The following is an 18,700-nucleotide window of genomic DNA, read 5'->3' on the forward strand; positions in this document are numbered from 1 at the left end:
GAGATCCGGCCTCTGCACTCCAGCCTGGGCCACTGAGCGAGACTCCGTCTCAAAAAATAAATAAATAAATAAATAAATAAATGCATGTGTCAGTCATTTAATACAATAGCAGGTTATTATACACATATTTTTAATGACAAGCTAAATTGTATATTTTTTAAACAAGTCTTTAAAGAATGTTAGATTTATGTATAAACCATGTTTACAAGCGATTAAGGAACTAAAAATCATGAGAACTCAAGAATCCAAACTACAATTAATAAAGGAACTAACTTGATATTTTACTTTTTTCATTCTTTTTTTTTAAGAGACAAGGTCTTGCTCTGTCACTCAGGCTGACTGCAGTGGTACAATCGTAGCTCACTGCAACCTCAAACTGGGCTCAAGCAGTCCTCTTGTCACAGCCTCCTGAATAGCTGAGACTATAAGCACGCACTGCCACACTCAGCTAATTTTTAAACTTTTTGTAGAGATAGGGTCTCCTTGTGTTGCCCAGGCTGATCCCAAATTCCTGGGCGTAAGTGATCCTCCTGCCCTGGCCTCCCAAAGTGCTAGGATTACACGCATATGCCACTGTGCTGGGCCCTGATACTTAAAAGGACTGCTGAGATCAATTAATTCATTTTTCCAACCCCAAATGAGATGAGATATAAGAAAGAGCAGTTGTTCAAAAAGAAAAAGCAAGCAAACAAACAGAAACCAAAATATAAAGGCCAGAAGTTAAGTGTGGGCTACAAGAGAGATATTGGAAACTCAGTGGACTGCTGGTAAGAATGTAAAATAGTATAGCTGCTGTGGAAAACAATTTGGTGGTTTCTCAAAGTTTAAACACAGAATTAGTATACGATGTGGCAATTCCCCTTCTAGGTATACCAAAGAAAACTGAAAACAAAAACTCAAACGAGTATTTGTACTCCAGTAATCATAGCAGCTTTATTCACAAAAGTCAGGAGGTGAAGATGACCCAAATGTCTGTCACCAGATGAATGGATACAAAACGTGGTATATACATACAATGGAAAAGTATTCACCCTAAAAAGGAATAAAATTTGGACACAAGATACAACATGGATGAACCTTAAAAACATTACACTAAACAAGATACAAAAGACAAATACATATTCAGATTATGAGGTACCCAGAATAAATAATTCACAGAGACAAATTATAACAGAAGTTACCAAGGGCTGTGGGGAGACAGAAATGGGGAATTACCATTAATAGGTACAGAGTTTCTGCTTGGGATAACAAGAAAGATCTGGATAGTGGTGATGGTTGCCCAACATTGTAAATGTACTTAATGTGACTATACTACACGCTTAAAAAAATTGTTAAAATGATAAGTCCTTTTTTTTTTTTTTTTTGAGATAGGGTCTCACTCTGTCACCTAGGCTGGAGTGCAGTGGTGCAATCTCGACTCACTGCAGACTCCACCTCCCAGATTCAAGCGGTTCTCCCACTTCAGCCTCCCGAGTAGCTGGGACTATAGGCGCACACCACCAAGCACATCTAATTTTTGTATTTTTTGGTCGAGATTGGGTTTCACCAGGTTGGCCAGGCTGGTCTTGAACTCCTGATCTCAAGTGATCGGCCCACCTCGGGGTCCCAGTTTTGTCATGTATATTTTACATGTGTAAGCTAAAAAGTAGACTAGAAGATACCAGAGGCTGGGAAAGGTAGGGAAAAGAAGGAAATAGGGAAAGATTTGTTAAAGGATACAAAATTACAGTCAGGAGGAGTAAGTTCTTTTTTTTTTTTTGAAGACAGAGTCTTGCTCTGTCACCCAGGCTGGAGTGCTGTGGCGCAATCCTGGCGGCTCACTGCAGCCTCTGCCTCCTGGGTTCAAGCAATTCTCCTGCCTCAGCCTCCTGAGTAGCTGGGATTACAGATGCTTGCCATCACGCCCGGAATTTTTTTTTTTTTTTTTTTTTGTATTTTTAGTAGAGACAGGGTTTCACAATGTTGGCCAGGTTGGTCTCAAATTCCTGACCTCAGGTGATCCGCCTGCTCTGGTCTCCGAAAGTGCTCGGATTACAAGTGTGAGCACTGTAAGATGACTATAGTTAACAAGATTACATAGTTCTAGGACGGGTGTGGTAGCTCATGCCTGTAATCTCAAGACTTTGGGAGGCCAAGTCAGGCGGATCTGAGGTGGGGAGTTCGAGATCAGCCTGAGCAACATGGAGAAAACCCTTCTCTACTAAAAATACAAAAATAAACCAGGCATGGTGATGTGTGCCTGTAATTCCAGCTACTCAGGAGGCTGAGGCAGGAGAATCACTCGAACCTGGGAGGTGGAGGTTGCAGTGGGCTGAGATCATGCCGCTGCACTCCAGCCTGGGTGACAGAGCGAGACACTGTCTCAAAAAATAAAAATTATTCCAATCAGGGGTTTATAAGCATAGTTTTGTAGACATCACATGTTCAAAAATATCTATTTGTTCTCTCATGCAAATGCTAACTTGGGTGGACAGAAAATTATAGGTCAAAATTATTTTACTTCAGAACATTGAAAATATTGCTCCACTGTCTCCTTAGCGGTCATTGTTGCCAATGAGAAAGTAGAAGCAATTTGACTTTCCTTCCTTTCTAGTATGCTTTTTCTTTTGGAACATTTTGGATTTTCTCTGTACCTTTGGCATTATTTAAGTGATGTTATTTATCATACTTGGAACACATGGGGCTTTTAAATCTTAAGAAGACTCATAGTATTCTTTAACTGTACAAAATGTTCTACTGTGTGAATATTTTCTCCCTACACTTCTTGTTTTTAATCTCCCATAAATCCCATGAGACCTTAATCTATCTCCTCTATTTGTTTTAATTTTTTCCTCATACTTTTCAAGTCTTTGTACTTTTGTATCACATACTTAAGAATTACTGGTCTCATGATCTTCCACTTTGCTAATTTGCCCTTCATCTGGGTCTGCTCCCTTCTCAGCCTATAAAAAATTTTATTTCCTTTTTACAGGGGTTGTTTCATTTATAATGTCTCCAATTGGTTCTTTGCCACAGTTTGTGTTGGTGACACACGGATATTATTCATGAGGTTGTCCTTCCTCAAATGTTCATTTATAACTACGTGTTTGCCTTTTAAATCTGTTTGCCCATAGGTGCTATTTCTGTTTATTCTAGCTTCTCCCTCCAGTGACTATGAAAGCTAGTCTATACTGGAAGCAGAAATGTGCCTACAATTTGTCTTGTGGGCACAGGGGCTCCCCATTTCTCCTGATATCAGCAGCCATATATAAGACTCTGTTACATTAGTTCTGGGGCACAACCACACTGCCCTAGCTGAGGACAAACCACCCTGCTGACTGCTGCTTGGTATAGGGACTAGAAGTGAAGAAAGTCAATTACCCCAGCGTTGTCCAAAGGCTGTTTTTGTTTTGTTTTGTTGTGAGACAGGGTCTTGCTCTGTCGCCCAGGCTGGAGTGCAGTGGTATAATCTTGGCTCACTGCAACTTCTGCCTCCCGGGTTCAAGTGATCCTCATACCTCAGCTTCCCAAGTACCTGTGACTACAGGTGTGCACCACTATGCCTGGCTAATTTTCATATTTTTAGTAGAGATGGGGTTTCTCCATGTTGGCCAGGCTGGTCTCAAACTCCTGACCTCAAGTGATCTGCCCGCCTCGGCTTCCCGAAGTGCTGGGATTAGAAGGTATGAGCCACCACGCCCGGCTCAAAGGTTCCTTCAACTCCTTCGCAGAACTGATCCTCAGCTAGAAATCACTCTTGCCTTTCAAAGCAGTCCTTTCATGCATACGCTGTGAATTGTGGTCATCTTCATCAATCTAATCCTCACTACTTTGCGTTTCATGGATTCATGAAAACTCCGAATCCACTAACAGCATTCTTTCTCATCTTTCCATACTGGCCTGAGTGGGTCCACTTGTGCTCATGCATATAGACAGTTGTTTGCTGACTGCAGTTTTGAGATGGACAAATTTTAATGTGGCTAATAATGGACTACACAGTATTTCTCATATAGTATAGTCTAATGTTATATCAATGGTATCACTAAATCACTGAAAACTTGCTTATTTGCATGCCTATGGACTATTCATTTTCTAAAAATAGGCAATTCCTAGTCCCAGGCCCATTCTCCCCTACTGATAGAATGTGGTATTAAAATATTTTACCCAATTTGCAATTATAGGCTTAGAAAACATTATCCTAAGAAAAAAAGTAAGAGAAGCTATCCTTTAAGAAAATAATTTTGGTATAGAATTTCCACATTCTCGATAAAGTTTCCCCAGATTAAATTGATTACTTTTTTCAACCTCCCCACATCCATACAAAGTTCACCTAGTCTGTCTTACTTGTTACCCAGAGCATAAAGCCATTATCTTTATTTCAAATCTCAAAATGATCAATAGTTTCAGTTGACAGAATAAGAAGCCAGTAATACTATGGCTAACAATCTTCCTTTCCACTGTGTTAATCAGAACACTGCTAGAGTACTTCATTCATTCTGGCTCTGGCCTTCCAAAAGAACTAGAAAAAAGAAAGACATTCAAGAGAGTGACTAGAATTTTGAAGAAACTACAACCTGGTGTGCTGTGTAACAAAGTCTACTACTATTACCACAATCTATATTCTTGTTCTTTGGGCACACAGCTAGGTCAGATTTCCTAGCTGTGCTTGCAATGAAGTATGGCTATGTGACTGAGCTTTAGCCAGTGGAATATGAGAGGAAGTGATTTACACCACTTCTAAGTCAGGCACAAGCAAGAGTCTGTCCTTTCAGTTGACTGGACTGAAAGCGACCTGGAAGGCTACATGATGAAAATAAGAAAACAGGCCAGGCGAGGTGGCTCATGCCTGTAATCCCAGCACTTTGGGAGGACAAGGCAAGTGGATCACCTGAGGTCAGGAGTTCAAGACCAGCCTGGCCAACATGGTGAAACCCCATCTCTACTACAAATACAAAATTAGCTGGGCATGGTGGCGGACACCTGTAATCCCAGCTACTCGGGAGGCTGAGGCAGAAGAATTGCTTAAACCCAGGAGGCTGAGGCTGCAGTGAGCCAAGATAGTGCCCCTGCACTGCCAGCCTAGGCAACAGAGTGCGACTCCATCTCCAAAAATAAATAAACAAACAAGTAAATAAAATTAAATATCTTTCAGCCTGAGTGTTTGAATGACTGCACAGCCGAAGACAAACTTGCCAATGTAATCAACCTGCCTAGTATTGTTAAAGTGAGTAAGAAATAAACTTCTACTTTATTAATAGCCCTAATGAATATACCATATCCTGTTTAATGTGAAAAAGGCCTGGGTTAGCAAGACATAAAAGAGTATTCAAATATACAAAGACTTGTCATGATGAAGATGTATTAGTCAAGTTTTATATGCAATCTGGGAAATGAATGGAGATTAAGAAGTGGAAGATTTGTGCTTGCTTCAGCAGCACACATACTAAAATTAGAACAATACAGAAGGTTAGCATGACCCCTTTATGGTTTAAAAAAAAAGAAAAAGAAATGAAAGCTTCCCTCAATAAGCTGGACTTTTAGGAGTCAGAGGTAACAAAAAGAACTGTGTAGAAAATGTTTCAACATAGGTGAGATATCCACATAAAGGCGACAGAGTATGAAACTAGATAATTAACTAAACTGGAAACCTTTAAGGACCTCCCCCACTCAAAGAGTTTATAATATATACTTAATATTCATTTCCTAGCTTATTTAACTTGCAGGTTTTGTAATCAATTATGATTATACAGAGTCATTGGGGACATAATCTGGTCCCTTGATAACCTTGGCCTCCTTTCCTCCTACATTGCCCTTCTTGCTATTTTTCCAAGCTACCGGACACAGATCTGCCTCAGAGCCTCTGCATTTGCTTTTTCCTCCACTAGGACCTTTTGTCCCTCAGCTATTCCAATAGTTCACAACCTTACCTTTTCCACGTCTTTCCTCAAATATCATCATCTTTTTTTTTGAGATGGAGTTTTGCTTTGTCGCCCCGGCTGGAGTGCAATGGTGGGATCTTTTTTCACTGCAAACTCCACCTCCTGGGTTCAAGCAATTCTCCCACCTCAGCCTCCCGAGTAGCTGGGATTACAGACACACATCACCATGTCCCGCTAATATTTTGTAGAGACAGGGTTTCACCATGTTGGCCAGGCTGGTCTTGAATTCCTGATCTCAGGTGATCCGCCCACCTTGGCCTCCGGAAGTGCTAGGATTGCAGGCGTGAACCACCACACCAGGCCAAATATCAACTTCTTGCTGAGGCCTTATCTAGCCTATTTAACACTGCAACCTACCCATACTCTTTTGGTACTCCTTAGCTAAATCTTTCTTCACAACAATAGTTATTAGTATTATAAATTTTTTAAAACTTCTCTCCCCCACTCAACTAAAATGTTAGCCCTATGTGTAAGGATATACATTTTTGTCTATCTTAGTCACTGTTATATCTCCAGTGCCTGGAACCACGCCTGGGAGAAAATAAGCACTCAATAAATATTTCTTTAATAAGTATTTGAGCTTATCTTCCTACCAGTGTACTAAAAAGTATAAACCAATTTTGCCAAAGGTATGGAAAAAAAAACATTTAACTAATTCATTAAAATACACAGAAGCCTACAATATGCTTGTTATGTGCTCTATGGATACAAAGGTGACAAAAAATAGTCCATAATTTCATGTACTTTACTTTCTGATGGGGAAACAGAGTCAAGCAAATTAATATTTAATGGCAGGAGGCAATACAAATAAAGTAGGAAAAGGGAAAAGAATGTGATGGGTAGAAGAGCTATTGCTATTATTGAGAAATTCTGATCAAAGAAGGCCTCCCTGAGATGATATCTGAGCAGAGATTTGAGAAAAATAAAAAATGATGCCAGGCAAATATGTAAGAGAAGAGTATTCCAGTCAGAAGCAGCATGGCCTTTTGTTCACTATTGGCAGTTGTCTAAATGGGCACAAACTTGAATGAGTAATTTAGTATTGTTAAAACTTGTAAATGTAAAATACTCAGCTACAGCTATTCCACTTCTAGGAATCAATACTAGAAAAATCCACATACTAGTGTTCATACGAACTAAAATACAAGGATGCTCACTATAACAGTTCAGTAGAAAAAAATCTGGAAAACAACCAAAAAACCTATCAACAGGGCTTTGGATAAATAAATTATACTACATCAAAAGTGGAAAAGCCACGCAGCTCTTAAAGAGACTTTAGCACTAACAAATATATGAGACACGTTTATTGATAAGTGAATAAAGCAAATTGCAGAATAGTATGTATCATATAATCCCATTTTTTAAAAACTTTTTTTTTTTTGAGATGGAGTCTCGCTCTGTCGCCCAGGCTGGAGTGCAGTAGCTCACTCAGCTCACTGCAAGCTCCACCTCCCGGGTTCACGCCATTCTCCTGCCTCAGCCTCCCGAGTAGCTGGGACTACAGGCGCCCACCACCACGCCCGGCTAATTTTTTTGTATTTTAGTAGAGACAGGGTTTCACCGTGTTAGCCAGGATGGTCTCGATCTCCTGACCTCATGATCCACCCGCCTCAGCATCCCAAAGTGCTGGGGTTACAGGTGTGAGCCACCGTGCCCGACATATAATCCCATTTTTTAAGAGAAAAAATTTATATATCCTTAATATATACATACACATATACATACACCATCTTACCCAATGAGCACATATACCAAATAGTTAACAATGGTATCTTTAATAAGAAAACTTATCCTTTCATTCACTTCTATAGCATTTGAATTTTTTCAGTAAGTTATGATTATTTTGGTACAAACAACTCTCTTTTTAAAAATATAATGACTCCCCCCCACATAAATTACCTCTTCTGGCAAAGCAGAATGGGGTTTGTCAGAAGTTGCAAGTAGTAAAACTGGAGCAAATGAAGGAATATTCTGTAATAATGTGGTAAATGTGGCTTTAAGTGTTGGTCCAACTATTTCCCACCACAAATGGATATGAGGAACATACACTATACTTGGTGCTGTTCTCTTAGCTTCGCGAATCACCTAGTAGAGTGAGAACAAAACAAATTCAGTTAGAGTCAACATGTTAATAATGCTAGTTCTATTAGTCTGAAACAATGTTTAACCTCCCAGAAGTAACATATAAAGTCCTCAAGTTTTTAAAATGCTCCTCCAAAATCCCACAACCTTATTTTTAAATGTTGTTTAAAAGTTTCATTTTTTTGAAAAGATAATTTCTTCAAGCAACTAGAAAACAGTTGGAGAAATCTAGATTTTTCTGTTGTAATCAAAAGTAAACAAAACTACAAATATAAAATATTTTTATATTGTAAAAATGTTAATATAGCCAGGCGCAGTGGCTCATGCCTATAATCCACGCACTTTGGGAGGCCGAGAAGGGTGGACTGCCTGAGCCTAGGAGTTCGAGACCATCCTGGGCAACATGGTGAAACCCCATCTCTATTAAAATACAAACAAACAAATAAATAAAATAAAATAAAAATAAATTTGCTGGATGTGGCGGCATGTGCCTGTAGTCCCAGCTACTTGGGAGGCTTAGGCGGGAGAATTGCTTGAACCCTGGAGGCGGAGGTTTCAGGGAGCTGAGATTGTGCCACTGCACTCCAGCCTGGTGACAGAGAGAGACTCCGTCTCAAAAAAACCAAAACCAAAAACAAACAAACAAAAGTTAATATACAAATACCAAAAACAGAAACTGCAGAATATCTGAGTACTTACTAAGGACCAGTCACCATTTTAAGTACTCTACTCATTTAATTCTCACAACAGCCATATGAGGTAAGTATTATTATCTCCATTTTCCAAATGGGGAAAATGAGAGAGATCTAACAACTTTACTAAGGTTACAAAGATATTAAGGGTGAATGTGGGATTTAAAGTCATTCTCTTTAATGACTAAGCAATCATGCATAATTCTGTTTTGTAAACCTGAAGTTATAAATCAGAAAGACAAAAAAAAACACAATGCAAAAAAATGAGGCAATTTTAGCTTTTATCTCCAAAAGGCTGTTTTGTCTTATAGTTGAGCACCAACAAATTACCTGGGCACATGTTTCTTCAGGGGATGTAGCACTAACTCCAAAAAGAACAGGAATGTCTAATGTATATACAGTAAATTTTTCCAAAGCATGAATGACAGCTGGTGCCAAGTGAGAACCTTGCCCAAATCCTGGTTCTCCGACTATCAATATTCTTGGTCGAAAAGACATAGGTTGGTAACAAGCATTTCTGAAAGAGAAATCATTAATAAGCTATATTTTAGAAAAAAGTTTAAAATTTCCCCCTGAATTGTCAATTATAAACTTTCATAAGTAAAATGTCTTGCCAATAAGGCCAGCCAATCATAACATGGTTCACATAGTTTCTGGAAACAACCGATACCCAAAGCTTTTAGGAATATTTTTATAGACTGTAATTTCTACTATTGTGACAACTATAACAACAAAAAATTTCTGGTAGTTTAATTTAAATAAAAAGCAGATTGGTTAGCATTTTTTACTTTTCAACCACATCTCATTTATTTTAGAAAATTTACACATGCAAAACATTGATTTGCAAGAAAATATACCTATTCAAATGAAGAAAATTAAAATTGTCTTTTGTCTTATGAGAAGATTTCTGAGAAAGTCCATTTTCATAAACTGATGGAACATCATCATCACTGTAAGCCAAGTCACTTTCTAGCAGAGGACAAGAAATATCTATAAAACCAAAAAACTGCACATTAGTAACTTTTGGATTGCAAAGCAAATCTTTAATGCTTCAGTTACCAAGTTAGCATACTTCAATTAAATTTTTTCAAAGAATCAAAAGTATTTCTGTAGATATGAATTAATAAGTAAATGTAAAAATGCACCCCAACCTTACAGCAAATTAAGTTAAGGGCAATCCATGGGTAAATTTCCTTCAAATATCCCAGGTAAAGCCTTACCACATTTTTTTCAAGAGATTCTTTTACAAATAAATATTTCTGGTATGTATGAAACATTTTACTTTACTGATTATAAAAACTAACTTTAAATGGTTAATCAAGTTTTATACCTGAGTCTAATGTTTTATTTGTTCTGAATTCTGCATGTGGAAATACTCTCTGCAGGGCTTCTAAGATCTTGCCAACAGTGCTTTGCAGGAGTGGTTTCACAATGGTGGACAGTGCCTGCCCAGGTGATGTCACAGCTCTTTGGGAGGCTGGTATCATCTTTTGCATAGCTACCTCGAAATCCTTAGCTGAGATATTAATTGAAGAGAGATCCAACTGTAGTTTCTCACTAGTGGTATAGATCTGTGGGTAGCGTCGCCGTAGAGCACATAAAGCAGCTTCAGCACATATTGATTTAATATCTGCTCCACAGTATCCTATCCAAAGCAACCAGGGGAAGAAAAGAACCAGCCGACCAAAGAAAGAAACACAAAACTCTATTAGCATGACCATGGTTAAAAGAAAATTAAAAATCAGCCTCGCAATATAGTTAGCAAATATTTAAAAGTAGTAAAACCCTTATCTCTTTTACCCAGTAAACTTATCGGGTAGTAATAGCCAACAATCAATCAACTTTTACGAGTGCAATACATAAGCACCAAGTATAGCAGAGGTCAAAAGCAAGAGTTTTAAAATCACACAGACTAGATTCAAACTCCAGTTTGTAATTTACTAGCTGTATGACCTTAGAAAATTCACATAATGCTCTCCAGCCATTTCTTTATCTGTAAAGTAGAGATACTGCTACCTACATCACAGGAATGATGTGAAAATTACATGAAATAATATATGTAGAATGCTTAAAATGATGACTAAAACATGGTCAGTAAAGAATAGCTATTATATTATTATGATATAATATATTGTATTTTATACAATTATATTATTATCTACTCTGCCCCGATGGCCAATTTGTCAAATATCTCTATTTAATACCAAGATTTCGTGAGACAAAAACGCCACAAATAAGAGTTAAGAAACAAATATAACCTTGTATTTCTTTATTAGTTTGGTGCAAAAGAAATTGTGGTTTTTGCCATTACTTTTATAGGCAAAACCACAATTACTTTTGCACCAACCTAATACAACTTGTTTCATATTTGAAATAAATGTAGTATTTATTTTAATTGCTTAAAACAATGTTTACCAACACAGTTTTCTGCTAGCTCTTCTAAAAATGTGTCCAGTGGTTTGGGATTCCAATCCCTGGTGTGAATCTTTAGAATCTCTTTTCGAGCCTATGAATAAAAACAATTTAATTTTTTACAACTATAATAATAAATGCTATTCAGATTACATTAATTTCAATTAAAAATACTTTTGATTACCTAAAATTTTAAAGTGATCAGTACTTAATATTGGCCGGGTGCAGTGGCTCACACCTGTAACTTTGGGAGGCCGAGGCAGGTGGATCACTTGAGGTCAGAAGTTCGAGACCAGTCTGGCCAACATGGTGAAAACTACTCTCTGCTAAAAATACAAAGATTAGCTGGGCGTGGTAGCATGTGCCTGTAATCCCAGCTACTCGGGAGTCTGAGGCATGAGAACTGCTTGAATCCTGGGGGCGGAAGTTGCAGTGAGTTGAGATTGTACCACTGCACCCCAGCCTGAGTGACAGCAAGACTTCATCTCAAACAAACAAACAAACAAACAAACAAACAAACAAAAAACTCAATATAAGCAAAATATGAAAGTGAAAATAAGAAAAAAGATGTACTTTTTAGAGTTTAATGAACTTAAGTCTCATTATTAAACATATTTGCATTTATAGCACTAAAGTTATACTGGTCATAAATATAAGTAAGAGAAAATATGTAACTACTAAAGTAGCTATACATTCTGGTGCATGTTAAGAGCTGTTTTTAAGAGTACAGACAGCTCTTCATATATTTTCCCCTTTGGTTCCCAAAAGATTAAGTAGACTTAAAAAAACTTGGTAGGATTATATGATATTCATGAAAAAGCCAAGGCTAACAAACTGGCTAAGGATTAATTACTCATTAAGCCACATGTTCTGAAGCAACACTTAGAACATCCAAAGGCTACACTCAAATTGAAAGAATTTTAAGAATAATTTTGGGAAGGCATTATTATATTTAAAGAAAAGAATAAAAATTTGTCCTCATTTGAGTTGTTCACTAACAACTATCACTTGACAAGACCATGATACAAAACTCAAGAATCTCCAAATTTTTACTACACCAAGACTTATTATTAATAAACAGCAATATATTTTGTCAAAATTTGAGTGACATTAAATTCTTACCTCTTTATCAGGTAGGCTAAAAAGGAATTCTCTGTCAAAGCGACCAGGCCTTCGTAAAGCAGGGTCTATAGAATCTAGTCTGTTGGTAGCACCAATGACCACAATTTCCCCTCTGCTGTCCAATCCATCCATAAGAGCTAGCAGGGTGGAAACAATAGAACTAAATTTTAAAAATAAGAGAGAAGAGATTAATACTATGAACACAGTCTATATCATTCAGTAGTATTTCTTCTTTTGGTCAGATTTAATGTATTACATGTGAATAAATTTTCTCAGGGCACCTCACTATTTCCAATGGATTAAAAAAATCTATAAAATAACATACCAAATGGCACATAGAAATTGAAACCAATGGAAAAGATGGTCGTTAGACCCCACAAATGAATCCTAGAAGATATTTCATAAAGCATAATTTCACAAAGGAACTTAAGCGTTCCCAAACAATATACAACATCAAAAAGAAAAAAAAGGCAAGGCATGGTGGCTCACGCCTGTAACCCCAGAACTTGGGGGCTGAGGTGGAAAGAGTGCTTGAGGCCAGGAGTTTGAGACCAGCCTCAGCAACATAGGGAAACCCCATCTCTATTAAAAAAATAATAAAAAAAATAAAGCCAGCATGGTGACATGACCCGGGCCTGTAGTCCTACTACTGGGGAAGCTGAGGTTGTACGTAGTGAGCCAAGATTGCACCACTGCACTCCAGCCTGGGCGACAGACAGAGCAAGACCTTATCTCAAAAAAATAAAAAAGAAAAGAAAAAGAAAAAAAGCGCTGGTAGCACCAGGCAGGACACACAGTATCTAAAAATAATAAAATTTCCATTGTATATACATGATCAAAGAACACCAAAATAAAATAGAATATACATAAAGCATAACAGAATTTTCATTAATTTTAAACTTTTTATTATAAAGACAGAATAGTAATTTCCATCATTAAGCTTCAACAATTATCAGTATGCCTTTTTTGTCTTCACCTGACCACTTTTAAAAAGAAAAATAAAACCTCAGACACACAGTTCAATTCATAAATATTTCATGTAAGTACTTCACGTATGTATTTCTAAGAGATAAGGACTTACAACAAACCCAACAATGTCATCATCCTAAGTGAATGACTAATTCCTTAATATCTAATACCCAATTTTTCCTGATTGTCTCAAAATACCTGTTTACATTTGATCTAGTTAATCAAAATGTAACCACACACTACACTTGATTATTTGTCACTCAATTCCTTGACAGTTCCTACTGTGCCTCTTACATTTTTTTCCTTCCACGCCATTTATTTGTTGAAGAAACTGGGTCATTTGGCTTGTAGAATTTCCTTCCCACATTCCAGACTGGGCTGACTGCTTCCTGATAGGGTCATTTAAGTTGTCCCTCTATCTTTCATAATTCCTGGAAACTGGTAGCTAGATCTAGAAGCTTTTTGTTTTTTTTGAGACGGAGTCTCGCTTTGTCGCCCAGGCTGGAGTGCAGTGGCATGATCTCAGCTCACTGCAAGCTCCGCCTCCCGGGTTCACGCCATTCTCCTGCCTCAGCCTCCCGAGTAGCTGGGACTACAGGTGCCTGCCACCACACCTGGATAATTTTTTTGTATTTTTTTTTTTTTAGTAGAGACGAGGTTTCACCGTGTTAGCCAGGATGGTCTCAATCTTCTGACATTGTGATCCGCCTGCCTAGGCCTCCCAAAGTGCTGGGATAACAGGCGTGAGCCACCGCACCTGGCCTAGATCTAGAAGCTTAATGGATGCTGGCTAAACCATTTGGGATGACGTATTTCACAGGAAGATACCATGTAATTCCTATTATATCCCCACAGGAGGCACCTAATACCAGCTTCCCATTTAAGGTCAATCAGTGGGTTGAGTTTCGGTCAGGTGTTATCAGCTTGTTCCACCCATCATAAATATCCCCATCAACCTTCTTTTTTTATCTTACTGCTTGAGTGGCCATTGATAATTATTGTTTAGATAAAGGTTTCCCAAATTAGCACTACTGACATTTTGGGCCAGATAATTATTTGTTGTGGAAAACTGTCCCGTAAGTGAAGGATGTTTAACAGCATGTCTGGCCTTCATCTACCAGATGCTAAGTAGCTGTCCTCACCAGTTGTGACAACCAAAACTGTCTCTAGATACCTGTCCCTGAGGGGAGGGGGATGGCAGCATCCCTGGTCAAAAAACAACAGGTCTAGATCCACTATTTCATAAGAGGCTACAAAATGGTGATTTTCTAATTCAATCATTTCTTTTGCATTTATTACCTGTGATTTTCCTATATAAAGAACTACACTACTTCATCAACTGCTGAACTGCCCTCAATCATGGCCTGTATAGGACAGGAAGAAATGTCTGATTCTTTCCTTCTTATCAATTTTCAGAGTAATAAATAATAACTCAGCAACTTTAGGTGACCAGTTGAATTTAAAAAACTTATTACAAATTGATGATTTTTAAGATCTTGGTGTGTTCCCTGCCAGCAGTGGCGAGGGTGGTGGTGATGGGGAGAAGGCTCATTCTGTATTTTCTGGTTCTCGTGGCTATCTCCTCCCCTCACCTCCTTGCCCTGTCATGCCCTGCTCCAAAGAGACACCTGTCATTTCCCCCCACAAGTGGGTCTGGCCTGCGGAGGAGGGTGGGGTGGGGCATGCAGCTCCACCCTGCCTGGTTCCAGACTCAACCTGGGAGCTGGGAGTCCACACAGGCCGAGGGCTATGACCTATACAGTGCATATGAATATACAATACTGCCCATGGAGGAAGCTATCAGACATTCAGCTAGCTCCTCCTTCTGGGTGTTATGGAAGAGTAGCTCTACATTTTGGCTGGGGTGCAAAACACTTAGGAGCTGGGTGTCTTAGATGAAGGTTATAGAAGAAACATTGTCAAAGAAAAGTTTGAAGTCAAAATTTCAAGGTGATCGAATTGCACAGCTTATTTATGAATGCATTTTTTATCCAGCAATAGAACTCCAAGTTTTGAACAACAATGCTGAAAAGGGTTCAGGAAGTTTTGGTTGCACTGGAAAGAAAATTTATGCTAAGAACAGAAATTAAGAAATCATACCTTTTTCTTACAAATAAGATATTTTCATGTTTTTTTTTAAAAAACAAAACAAAACAAAACAACAACAAAAAACTGATGGTGGCTGGGCATGGTGCCTCATGCCTGTAATCCCAGCACTTTGGGAGCCCGAGGTGGAAGGATCACTTGAGCTCAGGAGTTTGAGACCAGCCTGGGCAACAGAGTGAGACTTCATCTTTACTTAAAAAAACCCCAAAAAAACCAAGCTGGGTGTGGTAGTGCGTGCCTGTAGTTCCAGCTACTGAGAAGTTGAGGTGGGAAGATTGCTTGAGCCCAGGAGATCAAAGCTGCAGTGAGTTGTGATCGTGCTACTGCACTCCAGCCTGGGTAAGAGTAAGATCCTGTCTCAAAAAACAAAAACAAGGCCTTGTGCGGTGGGTCACGCCTGTAATCCCAGCACTTTGGGAGGCCAAGGCAGGTAGATCTCTTGAGCCCAGGAGTTCAAGACCAGCTTGGCCAACATGGCAAAACCCCGTCTCTACTAAAAGTACAAAAATTAGCCAGGAGTGGTGGCACATGCCTGTAATCCCAGCTACTGGGGAGGCTGAGACACGAGAATCGCTTGAACCTGGGAGGTGGAGGTTGCAGTGAGCCAAGATCATGTCACTGCACTCCAGCCTGGGTGACAGAGTGAGACTGTCACAAAAAGACAACAACAACAACAACAACAACAAACCAAACCAAAACCAACAACAAAAAACTAACAACACACAAAAAACCGATGTTTTTTAGATATTTGATATATTTCTATCTACTGCAGTCATTATTTTTGATGCTCAAATTGTTTAATCTTCGGCCAGTGAGAGATCCCTCAAAATTGGCTCCTATGTCATTCTGGTACGATTCCAGTAATTCTTTTTTTATTGCTTTCAGGCATTACAAAGTATTTCAGGCTTGTCTTGATCATTTCTGCTTCAGTGTTACAATCCGCCATCTCTCCTGAGTCCTAATATTTAGATAACACACTCAGGGATGGACATTAATTGCTACTGGATTGTGATTGCTTCTAGGCCTTTTTAAAGTGTCCAGAGTTAGGGTTTTTTTTTCTTTAAAAAACAAACAAACAAAAAAACTTTGTCACAAGTTTCTATTGATATTTGCAATTCAAAGTAAAGACTGTAAGGGTTTTAGGTAGAGTGGGTGGCTCATGCCTATAATCCCAGTACTTTGGAAGGCTGAGGCGGGTGGATCACCTGAGATCAGGAGTTCGAGGCCCAGTTCAAGACCAGCCTGGCCAACATGGTGAAACCCTGTCTACTAAAAATACGAAAAATCAGCCAAGTATGCTGGTGCATGCCTGTAATCCCAGCTACTAGGGAGGCTGAGGCAGGAGAATCACTTGAACTCGGGAGGCACAGGTTGCAGTGAGCCAAGACTGTGCTACTGCACTCCAGCCTGGGCGACAGAGAGAGACTTCATCTCAAAAAAACAAACAAAAAAAACAATTTAGGGTAATTTGCCTTCTTCATTTCACATTTGTATCTTCTTTCTCTTAGGTTGAAATATTATTACCTAATGACACTCACATAATTACTTATTTGCATTATTCTATAGTATTATTACTAAAATTAAGGTACAGAATACAGTTTAATCATCTTCAACATGCAATGTGCTAAATTCTAAAAAAGCTTAATTTAACATACATTTTACTGTCAGAACTTTTAAGTTTTAGTTAAAATAACTTGAATACTAAATTTCTCTTAAAAATGCAGCTATATTTGGTCAGGCACGGTGGCTCACGCCTGTAATCCCAGCACTTTGGGAGGCAGAGGTGGGTGGATCACCCAAGGTCAGGAGTTCAGGACCAGCCTGGCTAATATGGCGAAACCCAGTCTCTGCTAAAAATACAAAGAACAGGCCGGGTGGGGTGGCTCACATATGTAATCCCAGCACTCTGGGAGGCGCAGGCGGGCTGATCACCTGAGGTCAGGAGTTTGAGACCTGGCCAACATGGTGAAACCTCATCTCTACTAAAATACAAAAATTTAGCCGGGCATGCTGGCGCACACCTGTAGCCCCAACTACTTGGGAGGCTGAGGCAGAATTGCTGGAACCTGGGAGGTGGGGGTTGCAGTGAGCTGAGATCATACTACTGCATTCCAGCCTGGGCAACAGAGCAAGACTCTGTCTCAAAAAAAAAAAAAAAAGAAAGAAAAATTGTAGCACAGTTTTGCTACAATTACTCTGTAATTTTTTTGCCAAAAGTCTTCCAATACCTTTAGAACTATCCCAAAACACAGTAAGTACTCAACTTACTTGATTATGAAGTGATGGAAGTATTGTTAAATATGTTTCTTCCTGTTAGCACAATGAATACAGTGTGACTGATAATGAAATGTGTCACATATAAAAAATTTATCTGATTACTAATAGGACATGCAGAGACAAAACTACTTTACCATGGTACTTAACATATATTTTAATTTAGTCACAACAACAAACAAAATTGTTTATCATCAAGTTCAAAAGGCCATTAGAATATAGCAAATCTTGTTAGATGTTAGAAAAGCCAAAACCCACCTATCAATCACACACTATATCTTATTCATCTTCTACATTATCTACAATATAAAACAATACTACTAGCATATATAAAGACAAGCAAACATTTCCTTTTGGATATTCCAAATTAATTAAGCAATTACACGTCATTCATGAAACCATTTAAAAAGAAGTTCTAAAAAACTGAAATGAATTGGGACTAAAAGCAATTTAGATTCAGGTTGGGACAGTAGCACTAGTAAAAGTGTCCCCTTGGATAAGCAACTAATCATCGGGGTTGAGGGTTCAATTTCCCCATCTTTAAAATGAGGAGATTGGTCTAGTATTAGAATCCTAAACTAGCAGTAATGCCCTAAGTTAGATTTTGTTTAGCGCAGGCAATGTCTTAAAAGCATCCAAATTAGCTGGCAAAATTTAAGATACTTAATTTGAACATAAAATCTGAGAGAACAAAATCGATTTTTCAAGCCTGGGTAAGCTTCTGCACATCAGTAACAGGTCAGACATAAAAGCAACTGGATATGCCCCTGTGATAGGACATTCAGTCACATTCCCCACCATAGCCCTACTCTTACTACTGGCTTAACATCACTGACCTGCAGACATTTGTTTCTATCATGAGTTAAATCTTCTATAACCAGGCCGGGCGTGGTGGCTCAAGCCTGTAATCCCAGCACTTTGGGAGGCCGAGATGGGCGGATCATGAGGTCAGGACATTGAGACCATCCTGGCTAACAAGGTGAAACCCCGTCTCTACTAAAAAATACAAAAAACTAGCAGGGCGAGGTGGTGGGCGCCTGTAGTCCCAGCTACTCGGGAGGCTGAGGCAGGAGAATGGCGTGAACCCGGGAGGCGGAGCTTGCAGTGAGCTGAGATCCGGCCACT

General features: G+C 38.8%; 1 protein-coding gene across 1 annotated transcript in view; it reads right to left on the minus strand.

The window, feature by feature from the left end:
* ATAD2 (ATPase family AAA domain containing 2) overlaps window positions 1-18,700 on the minus strand; it is an 83,469-nt gene that overhangs the window by 22,157 nt on the left and 42,612 nt on the right. The window contains exons 14-19 of the mRNA XM_017855876.1: window positions 12,227-12,386; window positions 11,108-11,198; window positions 10,023-10,337; window positions 9,550-9,682; window positions 9,023-9,209; window positions 7,818-8,003 (exon numbers count right to left, since the gene is read on the minus strand). Of these exons, the coding sequence (XP_017711365.1) occupies window positions 7,818-8,003; window positions 9,023-9,209; window positions 9,550-9,682; window positions 10,023-10,337; window positions 11,108-11,198; window positions 12,227-12,386 (1,072 nt within the window). The remainder of the gene's footprint in view (window positions 1-7,817; window positions 8,004-9,022; window positions 9,210-9,549; window positions 9,683-10,022; window positions 10,338-11,107; window positions 11,199-12,226; window positions 12,387-18,700) is intronic.

This window comes from Rhinopithecus bieti, unplaced genomic scaffold (genome assembly GCF_001698545.2).
Source record: "Rhinopithecus bieti isolate Rb0 unplaced genomic scaffold, ASM169854v2 scaffold_38631, whole genome shotgun sequence".
Taxonomy (NCBI): domain Eukaryota; kingdom Metazoa; phylum Chordata; class Mammalia; order Primates; family Cercopithecidae; genus Rhinopithecus; species Rhinopithecus bieti.